Below are 27,452 nucleotides of genomic sequence, written 5' to 3'. Positions count from 1 at the left end.
ACTAGCACCTCTGTTTCAGACAGAAGCACCTCTGTTTTAGTCATTAGCACCTCTGTTTCAGTCCCTAGCACCTCTGTTTCAGTCATTAGCACCTCTGTTTTAGACACTAGCACCTATGTTTCAGACACTAGCACCTCTGTTTCAGTCAGTAGCACCTGTGTTTCAGACACTAGCACCTCTGTTTCAGACACTAGCACCTCTGTTTCAGACACTAGCACCTCTGTTTCAGACACTTGCACCTCTGTTTCAGTCACTAGCACCTCTATTTCAGACATTACCACCTCTGTTACAGTCACTAGCACCTCTGTTTCAGACATTAGCACCTATGTTTCAGTCAGTAGCACCTGTGTTTCAGACACTAGCACCTCTGTTTCAGACACTAGCACCTCTGTTTCAGTCACTAGCACCTCCGTTTCAGTCACTAGCACCTCTGTTTCAGACAATAGCACCTCTGTTTCAGTCCCTAGCACCTCTGTTTCAGTCATTAGCACCTCTGTTTTAGACACTAGCACCTATGTTTCAGACACTAGCACCTGTGTTTCAGACACTAGCACCTGTGTTTCAGACACTAGCACCTCTGTTTCAGTCAGTAGCACCTCTGTTTCAGACACTAGCACCTCCGTTTCAGTCACTAGCACCTCTGTTTCAGACACTAGCACCTCCGTTTCAGTCACTAGCACCTCTGTTTCAGACACTAGCACCTCTGTTTCAGTCAGTAGCACCTCTGTTTCAGACACTAACACCTCTGTTTCAGTCACTAGCACCTCTGTTTCAGACACTAGCACCTCTGTTTCAGACACTAGCACCTCTGTTTCAGTCACTAGCACCTCTGTTTCAGTCATTAGCACCTCTGTTTTAGACACTAGCACCTATGTTTCAGACACTAGCACCTCTGTTTCAGTCAGTAGCACCTGTGTTTCAGACACTAGCACCTCTGTTTCAGACACTAGCACCTCTGTTTCAGACACTAGCACCTCCGTTTCAGTCACTAGCACCTCTGTTTCAGACAATAGCACCTCTGTTTCAGTCCCTAGCACCTCTGTTTCAGTCATTAGCACCTCTGTTTTAGACACTAGCACCTATGTTTCAGACACTAGCACCTGTGTTTCAGACACTAGCACCTCTGTTTCAGTCAGTAGCACCTCTGTTTCAGACACTAGCACCTCCGTTTCAGTCACTAGCACCTCTGTTTCAGACACTAGCACCTCTGTTTCAGTCAGTAGCACCTCTGTTTCAGACACTAGCACCTCTGTTTCAGTCACTAGCACCTCTGTTTCAGTCATTAGCACCTCTGTTTCAGACACTAGCACCTCTGTTTCAGTCACTAGCACCTCTGTTTCAGTCACTAGCACCTCTGTTTCAGACACTAGCACCTCCGTTTCAGTCACTAGCACCTCTGTTTCAGACACTAGCACCTATGTTTCAGTCAGTAGCACCTCTGTTTCAGACACTAGCACCTACCCAGATGGTCTCTCTCTCTCCCACTACTCTCTCCTCTTCTATCCTATCATCTCTAACCACTCAGCCCCTACCCAGATGGTCTCTCTCTCTTCCACTACTCTCTCCTCTTCTCTCCTATCATCTCTAACCACTCAGCCCCTACCCAGATGGTCTCTCTCTCTCCCACTACTCTCTCCTCTTCTCTCCTATCATCTCTAACCACTCAGCCCCTACCCAGATGGTCTCTCTCTCTCTCCCACTCCTTTCTCCTCTTCTATCCTATCATCTCTAACCACTCAGCCCCTACCCAGATGGTCTCTCTCTCTCCCACTACTCTCTCCTCTTCTATCCTATCATCTCTCCCTTCTGTCTATTGATTCTCTCTCTTCAACCCTACTATCTTCCCTTTCCGCATCCTGTCCCCTTTCCTCCCAGCTGCCTAGGCCCTCTCCTCGTGCTTCGCGGCTAGGTGACGAAAATGGAGGAAAGGTCCTCCGGAAGTTATCATCCTTCAACTCCCTTTTCTACACCTCTTCCTCTGTATCTGTTGCTAAAGCCACTTTCTATCACTCAACATCTCTAGCTTCTGCCTCTAACCCTAGAAAACTATTTTCCACCTCCCCCTCCCTCCTCTCTAAAGACAACTTTGTCAACCACTTTAAAATGAAAGTTGTCGAAATCCGCTCCTCATTCACTTAGCCTATGGAGTCTACTGTTCCCACTCAGGAGGGCAGGTTGCGCTCAGCTCAGCCCCAGCCCTTCTATGTCCTGGCACCCAAATGGTGGAACCAGCTTCCCCCTTAAGCTAGGACAGCAGAGTCCCTGCCCATCTTCCAAAAACATCTGAAACCCTACAGCACCCCATTCTCAAAACCCCTTCTCACCCCGACTCCCCCTCCGTTTTATTGTTAGAATAACCCTGTATTAACACTGTACTAACTAACACCCACACCTTTTTCCTTGTTCTTCTATCTCTGACTCTACTGACAACGTCTTCTATCTCTGACTCTACTGTCAACGTCTTCTATCTCTGACTCTACTGACAACGTCTTCTATCTCTGACTCTACTGTCAACGTCTTCTATCTCTGACTCTACTGACAACGTCTTCTATCTCTGACAACGTCTTCTATCTCTGACTCTACTGACAACGTCTTCTATCTCTGACTCTACTGTCAACGTCTTCTATCTCTGACTCTACTGACAACGTCTTCTATCTCTGACAACGTCTTCTATCTCTGACTCTACTGACAACGTCTTCTATCTCTGACTCTACTGTCAACGTCTTCTATCTCTGACTCTACTGTCAACGTCTTCTATCTCTGACTCCTCTGACAACGTCTTCTATCTCTGACTCTACTGTCAACGTCTTCTATCTCTGACTCTACTGTCAACGTCTTCTATCTCTGACTCCTCTGACAACGTCTTCTATCTCTGACTCTACTGACAACGTCTTCTATCTCTGACTCTAATGATATTGTACTTTCTAAGCATGTGACATGTGGTTGTCCCACCTAGCTATCTGAAGATGAATTCACTAACTTGTAGTTTCTCTGGATAAGAGTGTCTCCTAGAAGAGTAAAGTGTAAAATGTGTACCAGATGCTGTTGTGGTCAGCGTAGACGTCGTTGGGTTGGTACAGCTGTCCGTCATGCAGGCAGGAGCAGAGGTCAGGTGTCACACACGCCCCCGTTTCACTAAGGTAATGGCCGGGGGGGCAGAAGCATCCCTCCTCACATCCTTCCTCCCCCCCGCATCCAGGCTCCACCCCCGACAGAGAACGACATGATCGCTCACAAACACTGCCACATGTCTTGTACAACTGGCCCACTGGACAATGCATGGCTGTAGCACACACACAGACAGAGGGAGAAAGAGTTATGCATGATACAGCCAACAACTCAGATGAAGAACAGGTGTTCCCAAGGGTCTGTGCTGGGCTCTCCATCCTTTATGTAGAGGAGCTGGTTCCTCTGTGTACGTATGTGTGTGTGTGTGTCTGTTACCACAGCGTTCAGGTGTCCTCCAGGTCAGTAGAACTCCCCTAGAAGAGCAGGCAGCGGCGTAGGAGGCCAGAGCGGAACACAGACATTTCTCCCCGTCAGAACACACGCATACGTCGTAACGACAGAACCGCAGGAAGGGGAGGGGATTCACCAGGAAGTGACACGCTCCAAACACCTCTGACATCATCATCCCACATGCCTCCTCTGCAAAACGCACTACAGGGAGAGAAAGGATTCATACTGAACTAAACTGAAAGACTACAGGGAGAGAGATGAGAAACCTTGAACTAAACTAGAGGTAGAGAGATGAGATACCCTGAACTAAACTACAGGGGGAGAGATGAGAAACCCTGAACTAAACTACAGAGCGAGAGAAGAGAGACACACTGAACTAAACTACAGGGAGAGAGAGGAGAGACACACTGAACTAAACTACATGGAGAGAGAGAGAGGAGACACACGGAACTAAACTACAAGGAGAGAGAGGAGACACACTGAACTAAACTACAGGGAGAGAGAGGAGACACACTGAACTAAACTACAGGGAGAGAGACACACTGAACTAAACTACAGGGAGAGAGAGGAGACACACTGAACTAAACGACAGGGAGAGAGATGAGACACACTGAACTAAACTACATGGAGAGAGAGAGAGGAGACACACGGAACTAAACTACAAGGAGAGAGAGGAGACACACTGAACTAAACTACAGGGAGAGAGAGGAGACACACTGAACTAAACTACAGGGAGAGAGACACACTGAACTAAACTACAGGGAGAGAGAGGAGACACACTGAACTAAACTACAGGGAGAGAGATGAGACACACTGAACTAAACTACATGGAGAGAGAGGAGACACACTGAACTAAACTACAGGGAGAGAGAAGAGACACACTGAACTAAACTACAGGGAGAGAGACACACTGAACTAAACTACAGGGAGAGAGAGGAGACACACTGAACTAAACTACAGGGAGAGAGATGAGACACACTGAACTAAACTACATGGAGAGAGAGGAGACACACTGAACTAAACTACAGGGAGAGAGAAGAGACACACTGAACTAAACTACAGGGAGAGAGATGAGACACACTGAACTAAACTACAGGGAGAGAGATGAGACACACTGAACTAAACTACAGGGAGAGAGACACACTGAACTAAACTACAGGGGGAGAGAGGAGACACACTGAACTAAACTACAGGGAGAGAGATGAGACACACTGAACTAAACTACATGGAGAGAGAGGAGACACACTGAACTAAACTACAGGGAGAGAGAAGAGACACACTGAACTAAACTACAGGGAGAGAGAGGAGACACACTGAACTAAACTACAGGGAGAGAGAGGAGACACACTGAACTAAACTACAGGGAGAGAGAGGAGACACACTGAACTAAACTACAGGGAGAGAGAAGAGACACACGGAACAAAACTACAGGGAGAGAGAGGAGACACACTGAACTAAACTACAGGGAGAGAGAGGAGACACACTGAACTAAACTACAGGGGGAGAGAGAAGAGACACAATTAACTAAACTTCAAGGAGAGAGAGGAGACACACTGAACTAAACTACAGGGAGAGAGAAGAGACACACTGAACTAAACTACAGGGAGAGAGAAGCGACACACTGAACTAAACTACAAGTAGAGAGATGAGAAACCTTGAACTAAACTACAGAGCGAGAGAAGAGAGACACACTGAACTAAACTACAGGGAGAGAGAGGAGAGACACACTGAACTAAACTACAGGGAGAGAGATGAGACACACTGAACTAAACTACAGGTAGAGAGACACACTGAACTAAACTACAGGGAGAGAGATGAGACACACTGAACTAAACTACATGGAGAGAGAGGAGACACACTGAACTAAACTTCAAGGAGAGAGAGGAGACACACTGAACTAAACTACAGGGAGAGAGACACACTGAACTAAACTACAGGGAGAGAGAGGAGACACACTGAACTAAACCACAGGGAGAGAGAGGAGACACACTGAACTAAACTACAGGGAGAGAGATGAGACACACTGAACTAAACTACAGGGAGAGAGAAGAGACACACTGAACTAAACTTTTACACATTGTTTGTGTGTGTGTGTGTGTGTGTGTGTGTGTGTGTGTGTGTGTGTGTGTGTGTGTGTGTGTGTGTGTGTGTGTGTGTGTGTGTGTGTGTGTGTGTGTGTGTGTGTGTGTGTGTGTGTGTGTGTGTGTGTGTGTGTGTGTGTGTTTACCTCTCTTGGGGTTGAGGGAGCAGGGGTCAGTATCCTGTCGATGGGTGGAGTCACAGTCTCCGTTGATCCTCCATGATTGGCCAAATGCCTGTGGCCCCGACTCCACTAGCCCGGCAGCAGACATGAAGTCATCACCTTGGTTACCGTTGTAGTTGCCACAGAGACCGCAGGTATGCCCAGCCCATTCAGGCCCCAACTGGAGGGCGGAACCATGGTTACCAAGGTTACAGTAGTTACTAAGGTTACCAAGGTTACACACACTCACACCAAACATGCTACAAATAATAAGCCCCACCCCCTCACCTTCAGCAGCACACGGCCCCGCCCATCCCAGTCCAGATGAAGGTTGTCTCCAAAGAGAACACGCGCTCCAGACTGCGCTGTCTTCTGGACACGCAAATTACCTTCACACACATATATTACACATTAACTCTCTACCATTTGCTTGTGTGCTAGTGTGTGAGTATTTAAAATATATATAAAGTAACATACACATAACGAGACTATATGAAGGGGGTAACGGTTCCGTCAATGTGCTGTGGTACAGGTTATTCGAGGTCATTTGTACATGTAGGTAGGGGTAAAGTGACAATGCATAGATAATAAACAGTGAGTAGCAGCAGGCTTCGGGGTAGACTTGGCACTCTGGGACCACTTGCCCTGCAGTAGCAGAGAGAACATTCTATGACTTGGGTGGCTGGAGGCTTTGACAATTCTTTTGGCCTTCCTCTGACAACGCCTAGTATATAGGTCTTGGATGTCAGGAAACTTGGCCCCAGTGATGTACTGGGCTGTACGCATTACCCTCTGTAGCGCCTTACAGTCAGATGCCGAGCAGTTCTCATTCCAGGCGGTAATGCAACCAGTCAGGATGCTCTCGATTGTGCAGCTGCAGAACTTTTTGAGGATCTGGGGACCCATGCCAAATCGTTTCAGTCTCCCGAGGGGTAAAAGGTGTTGTGCCCTCTTCACGACTGTCTTGGTGTTCGGACTTGAAACTCTCGACCTGCTCCACTACAGCTCAGTTGATGTGGGGGCTGTAGGGTTAGGGTAAATGGGGGCCTGTTCAGTCCGCCTATTCCTGTAGTCCTCAATCAGCTCCTTTGTCTTGCTCACATTGAGGGAGAGGTTGTTGGCCTGGCACCACACTGCCAGGTCTCTGAACTCCTCCCTATAGGCTGTCTCATTGTTATTGGTGATCAGGCCTACCACTGTTGTGTCATCAGCAAACTTAATGATAGTGTTTGAGTCGTGCTTGGCCACGCTTTCGTGGGTGAACAGAGATTACAGGAGGGGACTAAGCACGCAGCCCTGAGGGGCCCCAGTGTTAAGTTTGCCTGCATTAAAGTCCCTGGCCACTAGGAGCGGTGCTTCTGTGTGTGTGTGTGTGTGTGTGTGTGTGTGTGTGTGTGTGTGTGTGTGTGTGTGTGTGTGTGTGTGTGTGTGTGTGTGTGTGTGTGTGTGTGTGTGTGTGTGTGTGTGTGTGTGTGTGTGTGTGTGTGTGTGTGTGTGTGTGTGTGTGTGTGTACCATGATTGAGAGGTGTCTGTATGTCCATGTTGTTGACAGAAACCACTCCTCCATGCTTCAGCTTCACTGTCATCCCCTCCAGTGGTGGCAGACTGAGGGTTACTGAGCGCGTGCAGACCGCATCCTGCTCATCTGCACACTGAAATATACAGAGCCACAATGGAGGACTGGGACACACTGAAACACAACGGAGGACTGGGACACAATGAAACACAATGGAGGACTGGGACACACTGAAACACAACGGAGGACTGGGACACACTGAAACACAATGGAGGACTGGGACACACTGAAACACAACGGAGGACTGGGACACACTGAAACACAACGGAGGACTGGGACACACTGAAACACAATGGAGGACTGGGACACAATGAAACACAATGGAGGACTGGGACACACTGAAACACAACGGAGGACTGGGACACACTGAAACACAACGGAGGACTGGGACACACTGAAACACAATGGAGGACTGGGACACACTGAACCACAATGGAGGACTGGGACACACTGAAACACAATGGAGGACTGGGACACACTGAAACACAATGGAGGATTGGGACACACTGAAACACAATGGAGGACTGGGACACACTGAAACACAATGGAGGACTGGGACACACTGAAACACAATGGAGGACTGGGACACACTGAAACACAACGGAGGACTGGGACACACTGAAACACAACGGAGGACTGGGACACACTGAAACACAATGGAGTACAGAAACACACTGAAACACAATGGAGGACTGGGACACACTGAAACACAATGGAGGACTGGGACACACTGAAACACAATGGAGTACAGAAACACACTGAAACACAATGGAGGACTGGGACACACTGAAACACAATGGAGGACTGGGACACACTGAACCACAATGGAGGACTGGGACACACTGAAACACAATGGAGGACTGGGACACAATGAAAAACAATGGAGGACTGGGACACACTGAAACACAATGGAGGACTGGGACACACTGAAACACAATGGAGGACTGGGACACACTGAAACACAATGGAGGACTGTGACACACTGAACCACAATGAAGGACTGGGGCACACTGAAACACAATGGAGGACTGGGACACACTGAAACACAATGGAATACAGAGACACACTGAAACACAATGGAGGACTGGGACACACTGAAACACAATGGAGGACTGGGACACACTGAAAAACAATATAGGACTGGGACACACTGAACCACAATGGAGGACTGGGACACACTGAACCACAATGGAGGACTGGGACACACTGAACCACAATGGAGGACTGGGACACACTGAAACACAATGGAGGACTGGGACACGGAAGTACACATGGCAACGATGGCCAGCAGTGTGATACAGCACACTGAAAAAAGAGTGCCACAATGTTGGACTGAAAGAACATGAAACGTAATGGAGGACATAGTTGAGTTATAATAGAGAATAAGATCCATAATGGAGGACATAGTTGAGTTATAATAGAGAATAAGATCCATAATGGAGGACATAGTTGAGTTATAATAGAGAATAAGATCCATAATGGAGGACATAGTTGAGTTATAATAGAGAATAAGATCCATAATGGAGGACTTAGTTGAGTTATAATAGAGAATAAGATCCATAATGGAGGACATAGTAGAGTTATAATAGAGAATAAGATCCATAATGGAGGACATAGTTGAGTTATAATAGAGAATAAGATCCATAATGGAGGACATAGTTGAGTTATAATAGAGAATAAGATCCATAATGGAGGACATAGTAGAGTTATAATAGAGAATAAGATCCATAATGGAGGACATAGTTGAGTTATAATAGAGAATAAGATCCATAATGGAGGACATAGTTGAGTTATAATAGAGAATAAGATCCATAATGGAGGACATAGTAGAGTTATAATAGAGAATAAGATCCATAATGGAGGACATAGTAGAGTTATAATAGAGAATAAGATCCATAATGGAGGACATAGTTGAGTTATAGTTGAGGAATCATGTAGTAACCAAAAAAGTGTTAAAAAAATCGAAATATATTTTATATTTGAGTTTCATTAAAGCCACCCTTTGCCTTTATGACATCTTTCACACTCTTGGCATTCTCTCAACCAGTTTCATGAGTTTGTCACCTGGAATGCATATCAATTAATAGGTGTGCCATTCAGTTGTGTTGTGAGGTAGGGGTACAGGTAGTGTTGGTATACAGAAGATAACCCTATTTAGTAAAAGACCAAGTCCATATTATGGCAATAACATCTCAAATAAGCAAAGAGAAATGACAGACCATCATTGATTTATAACATGAAGGTCAGTCAATCCAGAGAATGTCAAGAACCTTTAAAGTTTATTCAAATATAGTTGCAAAAACCATCAAGCGCTATGATGAAACTGGTTCTCATGAGGACCGCCACAGGAAAGGAAGACCCAGAGTTACATCTGCTGCAGAGGATAAGTTCATTAGAGTTATCAGCCTAGGAAATTGCAGCCCAAATAAATGCTTCACAAAGTTCAAGTAACAGACACATCTCAACATCAACTGTTCAGAGGAATAAGGCGTCATGGTCGAAATACTGCAAAAAAAAACACAACTAAAAGACACCAATAAGATGAAGAGACTTGCTTGGGCCAACAAACACGAGCAATGGACATTAGACCGGTGGAAATCTGTCCGGATGATCTCTGCATGTGTGATTCCCACCGTGAAGCATGGAGGAGGTGTGATGGTGTGGGGGTGCTTTTTGCTGGTGACACTGTCCGTGATTTATTTAGAATTCAAGACACACTTAACCAGCATGGCTACCACAGCATTCTGCAGCGATACGCCATCCCATCTTTTTTGCACTTAGTGGGACTATCATTTGTTTTTCAACAGGACAATGACCCAACACACCTCCAGGCTGTGTAAGGGCTATTTGAATAAGAAGTAGAGTGATGGAGTGCTGCATCTGATGACCTGGCCTCCACAATCACCTGACCTCAACCCAGTTGAGATGGTTTGGAATGATTTGGACCGCAGAGTGAAGGAAAAGCAGCCAACAAGTGCTCAGCATAAGTGGGAACTCTTTCAGGACTGTTGGAAATGCATTCCAGGTGAAGCTGGTTGAGAGAATGCAAAGAGTGTGCAAAGCTATCATCAAGGCAAAGGGTGGCTACTTTGAAGAATCTAAAATCTAAAATATATTTGGATTTGTTTAACAGTTTTTTGGTTACTACATGATTCCAAATGTGTTATTTCATAGTTTTGATGTCTAGAAAGAAATATCCTGGAATGAGTAGCTGTGTCCAAACTTTTGACGGGTACAGAATTTTAAATGACCCCATTTTCATAAATGTAATGATATAAGCTTGAAGCCCATTTAAAAACAGTAGGTGACTTGCAGCAGGAAGTATGCAGGATGTTTATATGGGATGGAAGTGTGTTACCTGAACAGTTTCTATGATGACAGAGAAGTGGTTGTCAGTGCAGTCTCTAGCCAGCAGGTACTGACAGTGGCCAGAGAAGGTAAAGAACTTGTTGTCAAACGTCTTGAAGTGAGACTGGCCTGTCACTAAGCACTCCCCTGCAAAAGGACACACAACACAGCACTGAGTGAGGGTCTGTTTGTGTGAGTGAGGGTCTGTTTGTGTGAGTGAGGGTCTCTTTGTGTGAGTGAGGGTGTGTTTGTGTGAGTGAGTGAGTGTGTGTGTGTGTGAGCGTGTATGTGTGTGTCTCACCAGGACAGCCTTGGTTGGTACACTCCCAGGAGCCGTGTCGACAGATGCTGGAGAAAGAAGAGAGGAGAGAAACAGCATTAACGATACCATCACTTAGAGGAAGACCCCACTGTCCTGACAGCATCACAACTCTGTGTGTTTGTGTACCAGGTGTTGCAGTCTTGTGAGATGCTGGAGCCAGGAGGAAAGTGTTGACCCATGTGAAGACAGGAACAGTGAGACACCTCCACACAGAGACCACCATCCAGCACCTTACCCACTGACACAGAGAGAGAGGGTTAACACCTTACCCACTGACACACAGAGAGAGAGGGTTAACACCTCACCCACTGACACAGAGAGAGAGTTAACACCTCACCCACTGACACACAGAGAGAGAGAGTTAACACCTCACCCACTGACACAGAGAGAGAGTTAACACCTCACCCACTGACACAGAGAGAGAGTTAACACCTTACCCACTGACACAGAGAGAGAGAGTTAACACCTTACCCACTGACACAGAGAGAGAGTTAACACCTTACCCACTGACACAGAAAGAGAGAGTTAACACCTTACCCACTGACACAGAGAGAGAGAGAGAGTTAACACCTCACCCACCGACACAGAGAGAGAGTTAACACCTTACCCACTGACACAGAAAGAGAGAGTTAACACCTTACCCACTGACACAGAGAGAGAGAGAGTTAACACCTCACCCACTGACACAGAGAGAGAGTTAACACCTCACCCACTGACACAGAGAGAGAGAGTTAACACCTTACCCACTGACACAGAGAGAGAGTTAACACCTCACCCACTGACACAGAGAGAGAGAGAATTAACACCTTACCCACTGACACAGAGAGAGAGAGAGAGTTAACACCTTACCCACTGACACAGAGAGAGAGAGAGAGTTAACACCTCACCCACTGACACAGAGAGAGAGAGTTAACACCTCACCCACTGACACAGAGAGAGAGAGAGTTAACACCTTACCCACTGACACAGAGAGAGAGTTAACACCTCACCAACTGACACAGAGAGAGAGAGTTAACACCTTACCCACTGACACAAAGAGAGAGTTAACACCTCACCCACTGACACAGAAAGAGAGAGAGAGTTAACACCTCACCCACCGACACAGAGAGAGAGTTAACACCTTACCCACTGACACAGAGAGAGAGAGAGAGTTAACACCTCACCCACTGACACAGAGAGAGAGAGTTAACACCTTACCCACTGACACAGAAAGAGAGAGAGAGTTAACACCTCACCCACCGACACAGAGAGAGAGTTAACACCTTACCCACTGACACAGAGAGAGAGAGAGAGTTAACACCTCACCCACTGACACAGAGAGAGAGAGTTAACACCTCACCCACTGACACAGAGAGAGAGAGAGTTAACACCTTACCCACTGACACAGAGAGAGAGAGAATTAACACCTTACCCACTGACACAGAGAGAGAGAGTTAACACCTTACCCACTGACACAGAGAGAGAGTTAACACCTCCACTGACACAGAGAGAGAGAGAATTAACACCTTACCCACTGACACAGAGAGAGAGAGTTAACACCTCACCCACTGACACAGAGAGAGAGAGTTAACACCTCACCCACTGACACAGAGAGAGAGAGAGTTAACACCTCACCCACTGACACAGAGAGAGAGAGTTAACACCTTACCCACTGACACAGAGAGAGAGTTAACACCTTACCCACTGACACAGAAAGAGAGAGTTAACACCTTACCCACTGACACAGAGAGAGAGTTAACACCTCACCAACTGACACAGAAAGAGAGAGTTAACACCTTACCCACTGACACAGAAAGAGAGAGTTAACACCTCACCCACTGACACAGAAAGAGAGAGTTAACACCTCATCCACTGACACAGAGAGAGAGAGTTAACACCTCACCCACTGACACAGAAAGAGAGAGTTAACACCTTACCCACTGACACAGAAAGAGAGAGTTACCACCTCACCAACTGACACAGAAAGAGAGAGTTAACACCTTACCCACTGACACAGAGAGAGAGACAGTTAACACCTTACCCACTGACACAGAGAGAGAGTTAACACCTCACCCACTGACACAGAAAGAGAGAGTTAACACCTCACCCACTGACACAGAGAGAGAGAGAGAGTTAACACCTTACCCACTGACACAGAGAGAGAGAGAGAGTTAACACCTCACCCACTGACACAGAGAGAGAGAGAGTTAACACCTCACCCACTGACACAAAGAGAGAGTTAACACCTTACCCACTGACACAGAAAGAGAGAGAGAGTTAACACCTCACCCACTGACACAGAGAGAGAGAGAGAGTTAACACCTCACCCACTGACACAGAGAGAGAGAGAGAGTTAACACCTCACCCACTGACACAGAGAGAGAGAGAGAGTTAACACCTCACCAACTGACACAGAGAGAGAGAGTTAACACCTTACCCACTGACACAAAGAGAGAGTTAACACCTTACCCACTGACACAGAGAGAGAGAGAGAGTTAACACCTCACCCACTGACACAGAGAGAGAGTTAACACCTCACCAACTGACACAGAGAGAGAGAGTTAACACCTTACCCACTGACACAAAGAGAGAGTTAACACCTTACCCACTGACACAGAAAGAGAGAGAGAGTTAACACCTCACCCACCGACACAGAGAGAGAGTTAACACCTTACCCACTGACACAGAGAGAGAGAGAGAGTTAACACCTCACCCACTGACACAGAGAGAGAGAGTTAACACCTCACCCACTGACACAGAGAGAGAGAGAGTTAACACCTCACCCACTGACACAGAGAGAGAGAGTTAACACCTCACCCACTGACACAGAGAGAGAGAGAGTTAACACCTTACCCACTGACACAGAGAGAGAGTTAACACCTCACCCACTGACACAGAGAGAGAGAGAATTAACACCTTACCCACTGACACAGAGAGAGAGAGTTAACACCTCACCCACTGACACAGAGAGAGAGAGTTAACACCTTACCCACTGACACAGAGAGAGAGTTAACACCTCACCCACTGACACAGAGAGAGAGAGAATTAACACCTTACCCACTGACACAGAGAGAGAGAGTTAACACCTCACCCACTGACACAGAGAGAGAGAGTTAACACCTCACCCACTGACAAAGAGAGAGAGAGTTAACACCTCACCCACTGACACAGAGAGATAATTAACACCTCACCCACTGACACAGAAAGAGAGAGTTAACACCTTACCCACTGACACAGAGAGAGAGTTAACACCTTACCCACTGACACTGAAAGAGAGAGTTAACACCTCATCCACTGACACAGAGAGAGAGTTAACACCTTACCCACTGACACAGAAAGAGAGAGTTAACACCTTACCCACTGACACAGAAAGAGAGAGTTAACACCTCATCCACTGACACAGAGAGAGAGAGAGTTAACACCTCACCCACTGACACAGAAAGAGAGAGTTAACACCTTACCCACTGACACAGAAAGAGAGAGTTACCACCTCACCAACTGACACAGAAAGAGAGAGTTAACACCTTACCCACTGACACAGAAAGAGAGAGTTAACACCTTACCCACTGACACAGAAAGAGAGAGTTAACACCTTACCCACTGACACAGAGAGAGAGAGAGAGTTAACACCTTACCCACTGACACAGAGAGAGAGTTAACACCTCACCCACTGACACAGAAAGAGAGAGTTAACACCTTACCCACTGACACAGAGAGAGAGAGAGTTAACACCTTACTCACTGACACAGAGAGAGAGAGTTAACACCTCACCCACTGACACAGAAAGAGAGAGTTAACACCTTACCCACTGACACAGAGAGAGAGAGAGAGTTAACACCTCACCCACTGACACAGAAAGAGAGAGTTAACACCTTACCCACTGACACAGAGAGAGAGAGAGAGTTAACACCTTACCCACTGACACAGATAGAGAGAGAGAGTTAACACCTCACCCACTGACACAGAAAGAGAGAGTTAACACCTCGTCCACTGACACAGAGAGAGAGTTAACACCTCACTCACTGACACAGAGAGGGAGAGAGTGTTAACACCTCACCCACTGACATAGAGAGAGAGAGAGAGTTAACACCTCACCCACTGACACAGATAGAGAGGTAACACCTCGTCCACTGACACAGAGAGAGAGTTAACACCTCACTCACTGACACAGAGAGAGAGAGCGTGTTAACACCTTACCCACTGACACAGAGAGAGAGAGAGTTAACACCTTACTCACTGACACAGAGAGAGAGAGAGAGTTAACACCTCACCCACTGACACAGAGAGAGAGTTAACACCTTACCCACTGACACACAGAGAGAGAGTTAACACCTCACCCACTGACACAGAGAGAGAGAGAGTTAACACCTCACCCACTGACACAGAGAGAGAGAGAGAGAGTTAGACAGCGCTCGACCGCGACCGAGCGAGCGAGAGAGAGAGTTAGAGCGACCGTTACCGCACTGACACAGACGAGCCAGACGAGAGCTCCAACACCCACCAGCCCCCCCTCTGCACCCCCCAGTCCAGAAGAGACACTGGCTGACACCGTCACTGCCACTGGACTCAAATGGGAAGTATGTTCAGGAGTTGAACACCTCACCCACTAGACACAAAACGAGAGAGGTGTGGTGCCCAACACCGCAGAGCGCCACTGGAGCTGCTTGATGAGAGCCATCTCGGGTCGCCAAGCCACGTAATCATACACACCGTAAGCAACGACCTGCATGCTCAGCAGGAGAGAGTTAACACCTCACCCACTGACACAGAGAGAGAGAAGGCCTTAACAACCTTACCCACTGACACAGAGAGTCAGAGTGTCAACCCTTCTACAGAGGAGGGACTTCCACCCTGCCACAATCCAAAGAGTAGACGCCAGCCTATCCCAGGACTATGCCCTGCGACCCACTGTACACCAGGCCCACCGTCCCACCCGAGAGTCTAGACTACCTCATGACCATGTTCACCTGACACAGGGAGAGAGTCCCCATCCTTGCCAAGACTCTCAAGGACATCGCTTTAAACCGCAGCCTGACCTCTCCACCCAGGAGCAGCAGAGCAGTCTAACACCCTGCCGAGCCCACTGAGACAACATCCCGAGAGCAGCACCCTGGAGTTCCCAGCCACGACCTCAGCACCACTGACCTCAATGCCCAGCAGAGCCAGAGCAGTATAGACCACCTCAGCCCAGCTTCAGAGCCACCCAGACGAGATAATTAACACCTCACCCACTGACACAGAAAGAGAGAGTTAACACCTTACCCACTGACACAGAGAGAGAGTTAACACCTTACCCACTGACACTGAAAGAGAGAGTTAACACCTCATCCACTGACACAGAGAGAGAGTTAACACCTTACCCACTGACACAGAAAGAGAGAGTTAACACCTTACCCACTGACACAGAAAGAGAGAGTTAACACCTCATCCACTGACACAGAGAGAGAGAGAGTTAACACCTCACCCACTGACACAGAAAGAGAGAGTTAACACCTTACCCACTGACACAGAAAGAGAGAGTTACCACCTCACCAACTGACACAGAAAGAGAGAGTTAACACCTTACCCACTGACACAGAAAGAGAGAGTTAACACCTTACCCACTGACACAGAAAGAGAGAGTTAACACCTTACCCACTGACACAGAGAGAGAGAGAGAGTTAACACCTTACCCACTGACACAGAGAGAGAGTTAACACCTCACCCACTGACACAGAAAGAGAGAGTTAACACCTTACCCACTGACACAGAGAGAGAGAGAGAGTTAACACCTTACTCACTGACACAGAGAGAGAGAGTTAACACCTCACCCACTGACACAGAAAGAGAGAGTTAACACCTTACCCACTGACACAGAGAGAGAGAGAGAGTTAACACCTCACCCACTGACACAGAAAGACGAGTTAACGCCTTACCCACTGACACAGAGAGAGATTGATCACACCAATCTATAAAAATGGAGACAAATTTGACCCAAATAATTACAGAGGAATTTGCGTTAACAGCAACTTGGGGAAAATTCTCTGCAGTATTATAAATAGCAGACTACATCATTTCCTTGACGAACACAACGTCCTGAGCAGAAGCCAGATTGGATTTCTAAAAAATTATCGTACAACAGACCACATTTACACCCTCCACACTCTAATTGATAAACAAGTTAACCAAAACAAAGGCAAAATCTACTCGTGTTTTGTAGATTTCAAGAAAGCATTTGATTCAATTTGGCACGAAGGTCTTTTTTATAAACTAATAGAAAGTGGTATTGGAGGGAAAACATATGATTTTATTAAATCAATGTACACTAAAAACAAATGTGCGGTTAAAATTGGCAACAAGCAAACAGACTTCTTCTCTCAGGGGCGTGGAGTGAAACAGGGCTGCCCAATAAGTCCAACATTATTTAACATCTACATTAATGAATTGGCAAAAATATTAGAAGAATCGGCAGCACCTGGTATCACCCTACACAACACTGAAATCAAGTGTCTGCTGTACGCAGATGACCTGGTGCTGCTGTCTCCCACTAAAGAGGGGTTACAGCAGCACCTAGATCGTCTTCACAGGTTCTGTCAGACCTGGGCTCTGACCGTTAACCTAAAAAAAACAAATATAATGATATTCCAAAAAAGGTCGGGAAATAAGGATGACAAATATAAATTCTATTTGGACACAGTTCTATTAGAACACACCAAAAACTACACATATCTAGGACTAAATATCAGCAACACAGGTAGCTTTCACATGGCTGTGAATGAGCTGAGAGACAAAGCAAGAAGAGCATTCTATGCCATTAAAAGGAACATCAAAATTGAAATTCCAATTAGAATCTGGCTCAAAATTTTTCAATCAGTTATAGAACCAATTGCTCTATATGGTAGTGAAGTATGGGGTCCACTCTCTAATAATGAATTTACCAAATGGGACAAACATCCAATTGAAATATTGCATGCAGAGTTTTGCAAGACTGTTTTGCAAGTACAAAGAAAAACTCCAAATAACGCATGTAGGGCAGAATTGGGCCAATACCCCCTCCTCATTCGAATAGAAAAAAGAGCCATCAAATTTTACAACCATCTAAAAACAAGTGACCCCAAAACATTCCATCACACAGCTCTACAATGTCAAGAGATGAAACCAGAGAAGAGTCCCCTCAGCCAGCTGGTTCTGAGGCTCAGTTCACCAACCCAAACCAACCCCATAGAGCCTCGGGACAGCCCTCAGAAAATCTGGCCCAACCAAATCATCACAAAACAAAAAGAAAAATATATAACCTATTGGAAAGACACCACAAAAAATCAAAGTAAACTTCAATGCTATTTGTCTCTAAACAGACAGTACATGGTGGCAGACTATCTGACCACTGTGACTGATAGAAAACTGAGGAAAACATTGACTAGGTACAGACTCAGTGAGCACAGTCTGGCTATAGAGACCGGTCGTCACAGACAAACCTGGCTGCCCAGAGAGGACAGGCTGTGCTCACTCTGCTCCAGGGGAGAGGTAGAGACAGAGGTGCATTTCCTACTACACTGTGAAAAATACTCAGACCTAAGAGCATATTTCTTTCCCAAAATTATAACTCAATACAAAGAATTTGAAACTATAAAAGATGAAGAAAAAATCAAATATTTATTGGGTGAAAAGCCAAAATGTGCAGTTTTGGCAGCCAAATATGTGTCCTCCTGCCACAACCTGAGGGACAGCCAGTGAAAAATGCAAAGTAATGTTGATAATATTTCCCATTTAGCTTAGTTTTATTTTGTCTTTCATACCAGGTCATATGTCTTCTCAAGTCATGTTGACACTGGTCTACTACTGTTGCTTTAATGTATTGTTGTTCTGATTAATATTGTTGTTGTAGCTGTTATTAATGGTAATCCCATGTCCACTACTACTATTATTATTGCTGTTGGTTCCACCATTTATTTATATATAAATATATATATATTTTGTATATATATACATATATATATTAGATTTTTATTTTTCGATATGTATACTTTGACAATGTAAGTAATAATGAACTTGCCATGTCAATAAAGTCAATTGAATTGAATTGAATTGAATTGAGAGAGAGAGAGAGAGAGAGAGAGAGATAGTTAATACCTTACCCACCGACACAGAGAGATAGAGAGTTTACACCTAAACCACTGACACACACACACACACAGTTAGAGTACACACTAACATTGCATAATGTATAGTGTCCTGTTCTTACCTGGGCAGCTGCAGCCGTCCACACATTCCTCCTTACAGACCTCCTGGATGTTGAGACTCTGACAGGTGGTGGAGCAAGACCTAGAACACTCACTGTAATGCATCCCTATTGGACACCTGGGGGCTATACACACACACACACACACACACACACACACACACACACACACACACACACACACACACACACACACACACACACACACACACACACACACACACACACACACACACACACACACACATTTGTTATTTTCTCCAGTTCCACATTATTTACCTAACCCTGGCCCTAACCCTAACCCTAACCCTAACCCTAACCCTGGCCCTAACCCTTACCCTAACCCTAACCCTAACCCTGGCCCTAACCCTAACCCTAACCCTAACCCTAACCCTGGCCCTAACCCTTACCCTAACCCTAACCCTAACCCTAACCCTAACCCTGGCCCTAACCCTTACCCTAACCCTAACCCTAACCCTAACCCTAACCCTAACCCTAACCCTGGCCCTAACCCTAACCCTGGCCCTAACCCTAACCCTAACCCTAACCCTAACCCTAACCCTTGAGAAGTAGTGCCCCAAACATCTTAGCTAGATTGATATTTGCACGGCTAAGAACTTCTCTGCAATAATGTCAAAATGAATTACATATTTATTGATTTATCTTAGATTAATTTTGATTTACACTCAGGTCCATGAATATTTGGACATTGACCAACTTTTTATTATTTTAGCTGACTACCACAGCATATTGGAGTTGAAATTAAATAATGAATATGAGCTGAAAAAGCAGACTTTCAAATTTAATTTGAAGGTATTTACATCCAAATCGAGTGAACAGGAATTACAGCACTTTTTATATGTTATCCACCCTTTTTAAAGGACCAAAAGTAATTGGACAATTGTCTCCTCAGCTGTTCCGTGGACAGGTGTGTGTTATTCCCTCATTAGTTCATTTACAAGTAAGCAGATAAAAGGTCTAGAGTTGATTTCAAGTGTGGCATTTGGAATCTGTTGCTGTTAACCCTCAATATGAAGTCAAAGAGCTGTCACTGCCAGTCAAGCAAGCCATCATTAGGCTGAACAATCCAAACCAACCCATCAGAATGATGCCTAAAACATTAGGTGTGGCCAAATCAACTATTTGGTACATTCTTAAAAAGAAAAAACCCACTGCTGAGCTCAGGAACACCAAAAGGCCCGGAAGACCACGGAAAACAACTGTGGTGAATGACAGAAGAGTTATTTCCCTGGTGAAGAAAAACCCTTCACAAAAGTTGGCCAGATCAAGAACATCCTCCAGGAGGTAGGCGTATCTGTGTCAAAGTCAACAATCAAGAGAAGACTTCACCAGAGTAAATACAGACGGTTTACCACAAGACTGTAAACTATTGATAAGCCTCAAAAACAGGAAGACCAGATTAGAATTTGCAAAAAACCATCTAAAATAGCCTGTACAGTTCTGGAACAACATCCTATGGACAGATGAGACAAAGGTCAACTTGTACGATGGGAAGATTGATGGGAAGAGATGAGTATGGAGAAGGCAAGGAAATGCTCATGATCCGAAGCATACCACCTCACCTGTGAAGCATAGTGGAGGAAGTGTTAAAGCGGGGGCATGTAAGGCTGCCAACGGAACTGGTTCCCTTGTATTTATTGATGATGTGACTGCTGACAAAAGCAGCAGGATGAATTCTGAAGTGTTTAGGGTGTAATATTATTATCTGTTCAGATTCAGCCAAATGCTTCAAAGCTCATTGGACGGCGCTTCACAGTGCAGATGGACAATGACCTGAAGCATACAGCGAAAGCAACCCAATACTTTTTTAAGGCAAAGAGGTAGAATGTTCTGCAATGGCCAAGTCAATCACCTGACCTAAATCCAATTGAGCATGCATTTCACTTGCTGAAGGCAAAACTGAAGGCAAAACGCCCCTAGAACAACAGGAAGTGAAGACAGCTGCGGTAAAGGCCTGGCAGAGCATCACGAGGGAAGAAACACAGCAGCTGGTGATGTTTATTGGTTGCAGACTTAAAAGATAAAGTTTTCTTAATTTTTCATCTTTTTTACCTTAATTTTACTAGGCAAGTCAGTTAAGAACAAATTCTTATTTTCAATGACGGCCTAGGAACAGTGCTTTGTTCAGGGGCAGAACAACAGATGTTTACCTTGTCAGCTCGGGATTCAACCTAGCAGCCTTTCAGTTACTAGTCCAACACTCTAACCACCAGGCTACCCTGCCGCCACTTCAGGCAGTCATTGACTGCAAATGATTAAAACTCACAATTTATTTTATGATTATGTTAGTTTGTCCAATTTTTTTGGAGCCCCTAAAATTGGGGGGCTATGTATAAAAAAAAAAAAATCCTGTTTCATACAATAGTTTTGACAAAACCCTTAACTTCTTATGGCTGGGGGCAGTATTGAGTAGCTTGGATGAATAAGGTGCCCAGAGTAAACTGCCTGCTACTCAGGCCCAGTTGCTAATATATGCATAGCATTAGTAGATTTGGATAGAAAACACTCTGAAGTTTCTAAAACTGTTTGAATGATGTCTGTGAATATAACAGAACTCATATGGCAGGCAAAAACCTGAGAAAAAATCCAACCAGGAAGTGGGAAATCTAAGGATTGTAAGTTTTCAACTCATCGCCTATCAAATATACAGTGGGATATTGGTCATATTGCACTTCCTAAGGCTTCCACTAGATGTCAAAAGTCTTTAGAACCTTGTTTGATGCTTCTACTGTTACGTGGGGGCGAATGAGAGGAGATTGAGTAAGATCTCTCCCAGAGTGCCATGAGCTGACCAGGCGAGTTCACGTGAGAGAGTTAGCTTGCGTTCCATTGCATTTCTGAAGACAAAGGAATTCTCCGGTTGGAACATTATTGAAGATTTATGTTAAAGACATCCTAAAGATTGATTCTATACTTCGTTTGACATGTTTCTACGGACTGTAACGGAACCTTTTTACTTTTCGTCTGCACCTAGGCGTCATGAATTTTGATTACTGGGCTAAACGCGCAAACAAAAAGGAGGTATTTGGACATAAAGATTAACTTTATCGAACAAATCAAACATTTATTGTGGAACTGGGATTCCTGGGAGTGCATTCTGATGAAGATCATCAAAGGTAAGTGAATATTTATAATGGTGTTTCTGGCTTCTGTTGACTCCAACATGGCGGATATCTGTTTGGCTTGATTTGTTGTCTGAGTGCCATACTTAGATTATTGCATGGTTTGCTTTTTCCGTAAAGTTTTTTTTGAAATCTAACACAGCGGTTGCATTAAATCATATAATATAATTTTCATGAAATCACAAGTCCAATACAGCAAATGAAAGATAAACATCTTGTGAATCCAGCCAATATTTCAGATTTTTTTAAGTGTTTTACAGCGAAAACACAATATAGAATTATATTAGCTTACCACAATAGCCAAACACACAAACGCATTTATTCACCGCAATGGTAGCTTTCTCAAAAACCAGCAAAAGATATAAAATTAATCACTAACCTTGAACAAATTCATCAGATGACAGTCTTATAACATCATGTTATACAATACAATTATGTTTTGTTCGAAAATGTGCATATTTAGAGCTACAAATCCTGATATACATTGTGAATACGTAGCAACGATTCACCAGAATGTCCGGAGATATTTTGGACACTCACCTAATCTGACCAAAGAACTCATCATAAACTTTACATAAAAATACTTGTTTTATGGCAAATGAAAGATACACTGGTTCTTAATCCAACCGCTGTGTTAGATTTTTAAAAATAACTTTACCATAACATACAGCTTGCGTTATTGCGAGACAGCGCTCACCAAAACGGCGGAGAATAGGACTCAACATTTTACACAGAAATACGAAATAACATCATAAATGTTTTCTTACTTTTGTTGAGCTTCCATCAGAATGTTGTACAAGGAGTCCTTGGTCCAGAATAAATCGTTGTTTGGTTTTAGAATGTCCATTTCTTCTGTCAAATTAGCAACCTTGGCTAGCCATGTGGCGCGAACATGCCTATCAACTCTTGGCGCAAAGAACGGAAAATTCCAAAAGTCCCAATAAACGTTGAATAAACTGATAAAACTCGGTTGAAAAAAACTACTTTATGATGTTATTATCACATGTATCAAAGCCGTGTATACGGCCGGAGATATTCGCCGTGTAAACCGAACGCTTATCAGAAGCCAATGTCGAGCTCCGCGGTGCGCCTTGGTAGACAAAGAAAATTCCTGACCTGCCACTCCAAAAGCTCTTGTTCGGCCTCAGATCAAGCTAGACACCCCATTCCACCTTCCACTGCCTGTTGACATCTAGTGGAAGGCGTATGAAGTGCATGCATATCGATAAATGAAAGCCAGTTGAATAGGCAGGCCCTGAAACAGAGCCTCGTTTTCAGATTTTTCACTTCCTGCATGGAAGTTTGCTGCAAAATGAGTTCTGTTTTACTCACAGACATAATTCAAACAGTTTTAGAAACTTCTGAGTGTTTTCTATCCAATAGTAACAATAATATGCATATTGTATGATCTAGAAAAGAGTACGAGGCCGTTTCATTTGGGAACGATTTTTCCCAAAGTGAAAACAGCGCCCCCTATTAAGAAGAAGTTTTAAGGAGAAGTATATCTTTAATTCTGTGAATAACACTTGTATCTTTTATCAATGTTTATTATGAGTATTTCTGTGATTTGATGTGGCTCTGTGCAAATTCACGGGATGTTTTGGAGGCAAAGCCAAATGTAAGGCTGAGGTTTTTGGATATAAATATGAACTTTAGCGAACAAAACATACATGTATTGTGTAACATGTTGTCCCGGGAGTGTCATCTGATGAAGAATATCAAAGGTTAGTGATTAATTTTATCTCTATTTCTGCTTTTTGTGACTCCTTTGCTTGGAAAATGGCTGTATGCTTTCTGTGACTAGTTGCTGACTAAACATAATGATATGTTCTGCTTTCGCCGAAAAGCCTTTTTGAAATCGGACACTCTGGTTGGATTAACATGAAGTTTATCTTTAAAATGGTGTCTAATACTTTTATGCTTGAGAAATTTGAATTATGAGATTTCTGTTGATTGAATTTGGCGCCCTGCAATTTCATTGGCTGTTGGCGAGGGGTTCCCAGACAGGTTAAAACACATCTTGATTGTTTAATTTCAAATCTAGTATGGTGGTGTACAGAGAGAGAATCATGCAAATTGTGTGTCAAATACTTCTGGACCTGACTATATTTTGAGGAAATGTTATTGCCTATGTTGTTGCTACAGTGTCTCAAGAAGGGCAGAAAAACAACTGTCATATTGTTTTTGCCAGATACAGAATCGTCCTAAAGGTCTGAAGCCAGCTACAGTTAACTTCATATTAGTGTTCAGACTTACAACATTAGGTTTACAAAACGTAAGACCACTGTATACACAGACAGTCCCCTTCCCTCCTTTCTCTCAGAGACTCACTGCATTGACTCTCCTCCAACCAGCCGTGCAACACCTGGCCATGGGCATGGCAGGTCCTGGCGAACTCCAATAGGACGTGGCAGTGGCAGTCTAGCCCCACCCCTAGCCCCTCCCCCTGGCCACAGTGACACGCCTCTTCCTCACACAGAGACAGGAAGGCTTCTGGAGAGACCAGGCTGGCACAGCGCAGGAAGACAGGAGAGGTCCGCAGCACACTGCACCTGGATAGCATCTAGAACACACACACAGCTGGCTCACACAGCGGGCACACACAGCGGGCTCACACAGCGGGCTCACACAGCTGGCTCACACAGCGGGCTCACACAGCGGGCTCACACATCTGACAAACACAGCTGGCACACACAGCTGGTTCACACATCTGACACACACAGCTGGCTCACACAGCTGGTTCACACAGCTGACACACACAGCTGACACACACAGCTGGCACACACATCTACATTTCCTAAGGTTTTTCTTGAAATTAATCTTACTACCGGACTAAAGTACATGTCAATCAGAGGCTGTCTGTTGATAGAATGCCTGTTGGCGAGTGACGTGAAGGAGTACATTTGATTAGTCTAAGATGGGAGTAGAGATCTCTCATCCCAGTGGAGAAGTGGCCCTGAAGCAGATACTGCAAATGAGGCCCAACAGAAAGGACAATAAGATGCATTTTACATCCGTTTACAAAACACAGCAATATGTCTTCTCTTCTCTATGTTAATTCCACCTCTACCCACCGTTAGCACAGTGCAGGAACACTGAGACCACACTGGTTGGTGAATCCTGGGGGCAGTTTTGGGAGAGTACTATTGGTCTTACTGTGGGTGTCTCTGTGGTGATGTTACAGGATTGACTGGGAGGAGTGACGCGCCGGCAGGTTTGACCCGCACCTTTCAGGGCCCACGAGTTGGCAAAGTCATAACTGTCGTCTGTCAGGAAACCTGGAGACAAACATGTTATTACAAAGAGCTCGCTGTCGCTCTCTCCTCAATACAGCAGGCTACAGTTCATTTGGAATGTAGTTGGTGCCTTCACAAACACACATTCTTCATCGCCTGTCATCACCTCTCAAACCTCCTCCCTCTCATACTATTTCCTGTTTGGTGACTCAGACCCTCTGTTCTTCCAGGAATCCAAACCTCAAACACACACACACACTCACCCTCCTATACACACACACACACACACACACACACACTCACCCTCCTATACACACACACACACACACACACACACACACACACACACACACTCACCCTCCTATACACACACACACACACACACACACACACACACACACACACACACACACACACACACACACACACACACACACACACACACACACACACACACACACACACACACACACACACACACACACACACACACACACACACACACACACACACACACACACAGACCCTACACACACTCACCCTCCTATACACACACACACACACACACACACACACACACACACTCACCCTCCTGTGCAGTGTAGTCATCGTCAGGTACAGTGTTAAAGTTGCCACACAGCCCACAGGTGCGGTTACCATGGTGTTTGGTCATCATCAGGGCAACGTTAGCTTGGTTGTCGATGGTTACGGTGAAGCCAAACTCTTCACTCCATAGCTTGTAAAAGCCCAGCTCAGACCCAGCAAACACACCATGAGACGCATAGGGCAGGGACAACCTACATAACACACAACACACACATGTAATACACACACACACACATGCCTTAGACCTGACAGTCTAGTGCGGGCAGCCAACCTTAGCTACTGTTGATGACACACACCTCTTCTCTCTCTGAGACAGGCGACCATCCACAGAGAGGTGCAGCTCAAACACCTCGCCAACAAACAGAGTCACCCCACTCCTTTGCCCCCGGACAAAATCACCTGGACACACACACACACACACACCGCAGAACACACCGACACCACAGAACAAACACACCGACACCACAGAACACACCGACACCACAGAACACACCGACACCACAGAACACACACACCGACACCACAGAACACACACACCGACACCACAGAACACACACACCGACACCACAGAACACACACACACACCGACACCGCAGAACACACCGACACCACAGAACACACACACCGACACCACAGAACACACACACCGACACCACAGAACACACACACACACCGACACCACAGAACACACACACCGACACCACAGAACACACACACCGACACCACAGAACAAAACACACCGACACCACAGAACACACACACCGACACCACAGAACAAACACACCGACACCACAGAACAAACACACCGACACCACAGAACAAACACACCGACACCACACACACACACCGACACCACAGAACAAACACACCGACACCACAGAACAAACACACCGACACCACAGAACAAACACACCGACACCACAGAACACACACACCGACACCACAGAACAAACACACCCACACCACAGAACAAATACACCGACACCACAGAACACACACACCGACACAACAGAACAAACACACCGACACAACAGAACAAACACACCGACACCACAGAACAAACACACCGACACCACAGAACAAACACACCGACACAACAGAACAAACACACCGACACCACAGAACAAACACACCGACACCACAGAACACACACACCGACACCACAGAACAAACACACCGACACAACAGAACAAACACACCGACACCACAGAACACACACACCCACACCACAGAACAAACACACCGACACCACAGAACAAACACACCGACACCACAGAACACACACACCGACACCACAGAACAAACACACCGACACAACAGAA

General features: G+C 45.3%; 1 protein-coding gene across 1 annotated transcript in view; it reads right to left on the bottom strand.

The window, feature by feature from the left end:
* The window catches only part of vwf (von Willebrand factor), a 186,683-nt gene that overhangs the window by 156,181 nt on the left and 3,050 nt on the right, over window positions 1-27,452 (bottom strand). Inside the window, exons 4-16 of the mRNA XM_071415668.1 lie at window positions 26,427-26,529; window positions 26,113-26,321; window positions 25,445-25,566; window positions 24,620-24,851; window positions 19,149-19,271; window positions 11,075-11,186; window positions 10,928-10,974; window positions 10,637-10,773; window positions 7,216-7,354; window positions 5,990-6,090; window positions 5,687-5,882; window positions 3,445-3,660; window positions 3,037-3,283 (exon numbers count right to left, since the gene is read on the bottom strand). Coding sequence (XP_071271769.1) covers window positions 3,037-3,283; window positions 3,445-3,660; window positions 5,687-5,882; window positions 5,990-6,090; window positions 7,216-7,354; window positions 10,637-10,773; window positions 10,928-10,974; window positions 11,075-11,186; window positions 19,149-19,271; window positions 24,620-24,851; window positions 25,445-25,566; window positions 26,113-26,321; window positions 26,427-26,529 — 1,984 coding nt within the window. The remainder of the gene's footprint in view (window positions 1-3,036; window positions 3,284-3,444; window positions 3,661-5,686; window positions 5,883-5,989; window positions 6,091-7,215; window positions 7,355-10,636; window positions 10,774-10,927; window positions 10,975-11,074; window positions 11,187-19,148; window positions 19,272-24,619; window positions 24,852-25,444; window positions 25,567-26,112; window positions 26,322-26,426; window positions 26,530-27,452) is intronic.

The sequence above is a fragment of the Salvelinus alpinus genome, chromosome 9, assembly GCF_045679555.1.
Source record: "Salvelinus alpinus chromosome 9, SLU_Salpinus.1, whole genome shotgun sequence".
Classification (NCBI taxonomy): domain Eukaryota; kingdom Metazoa; phylum Chordata; class Actinopteri; order Salmoniformes; family Salmonidae; genus Salvelinus; species Salvelinus alpinus.
The sequence above is the reverse complement of the archived record's forward strand: the minus strand, read 5'-3'. Positions and strand labels throughout refer to the sequence as shown.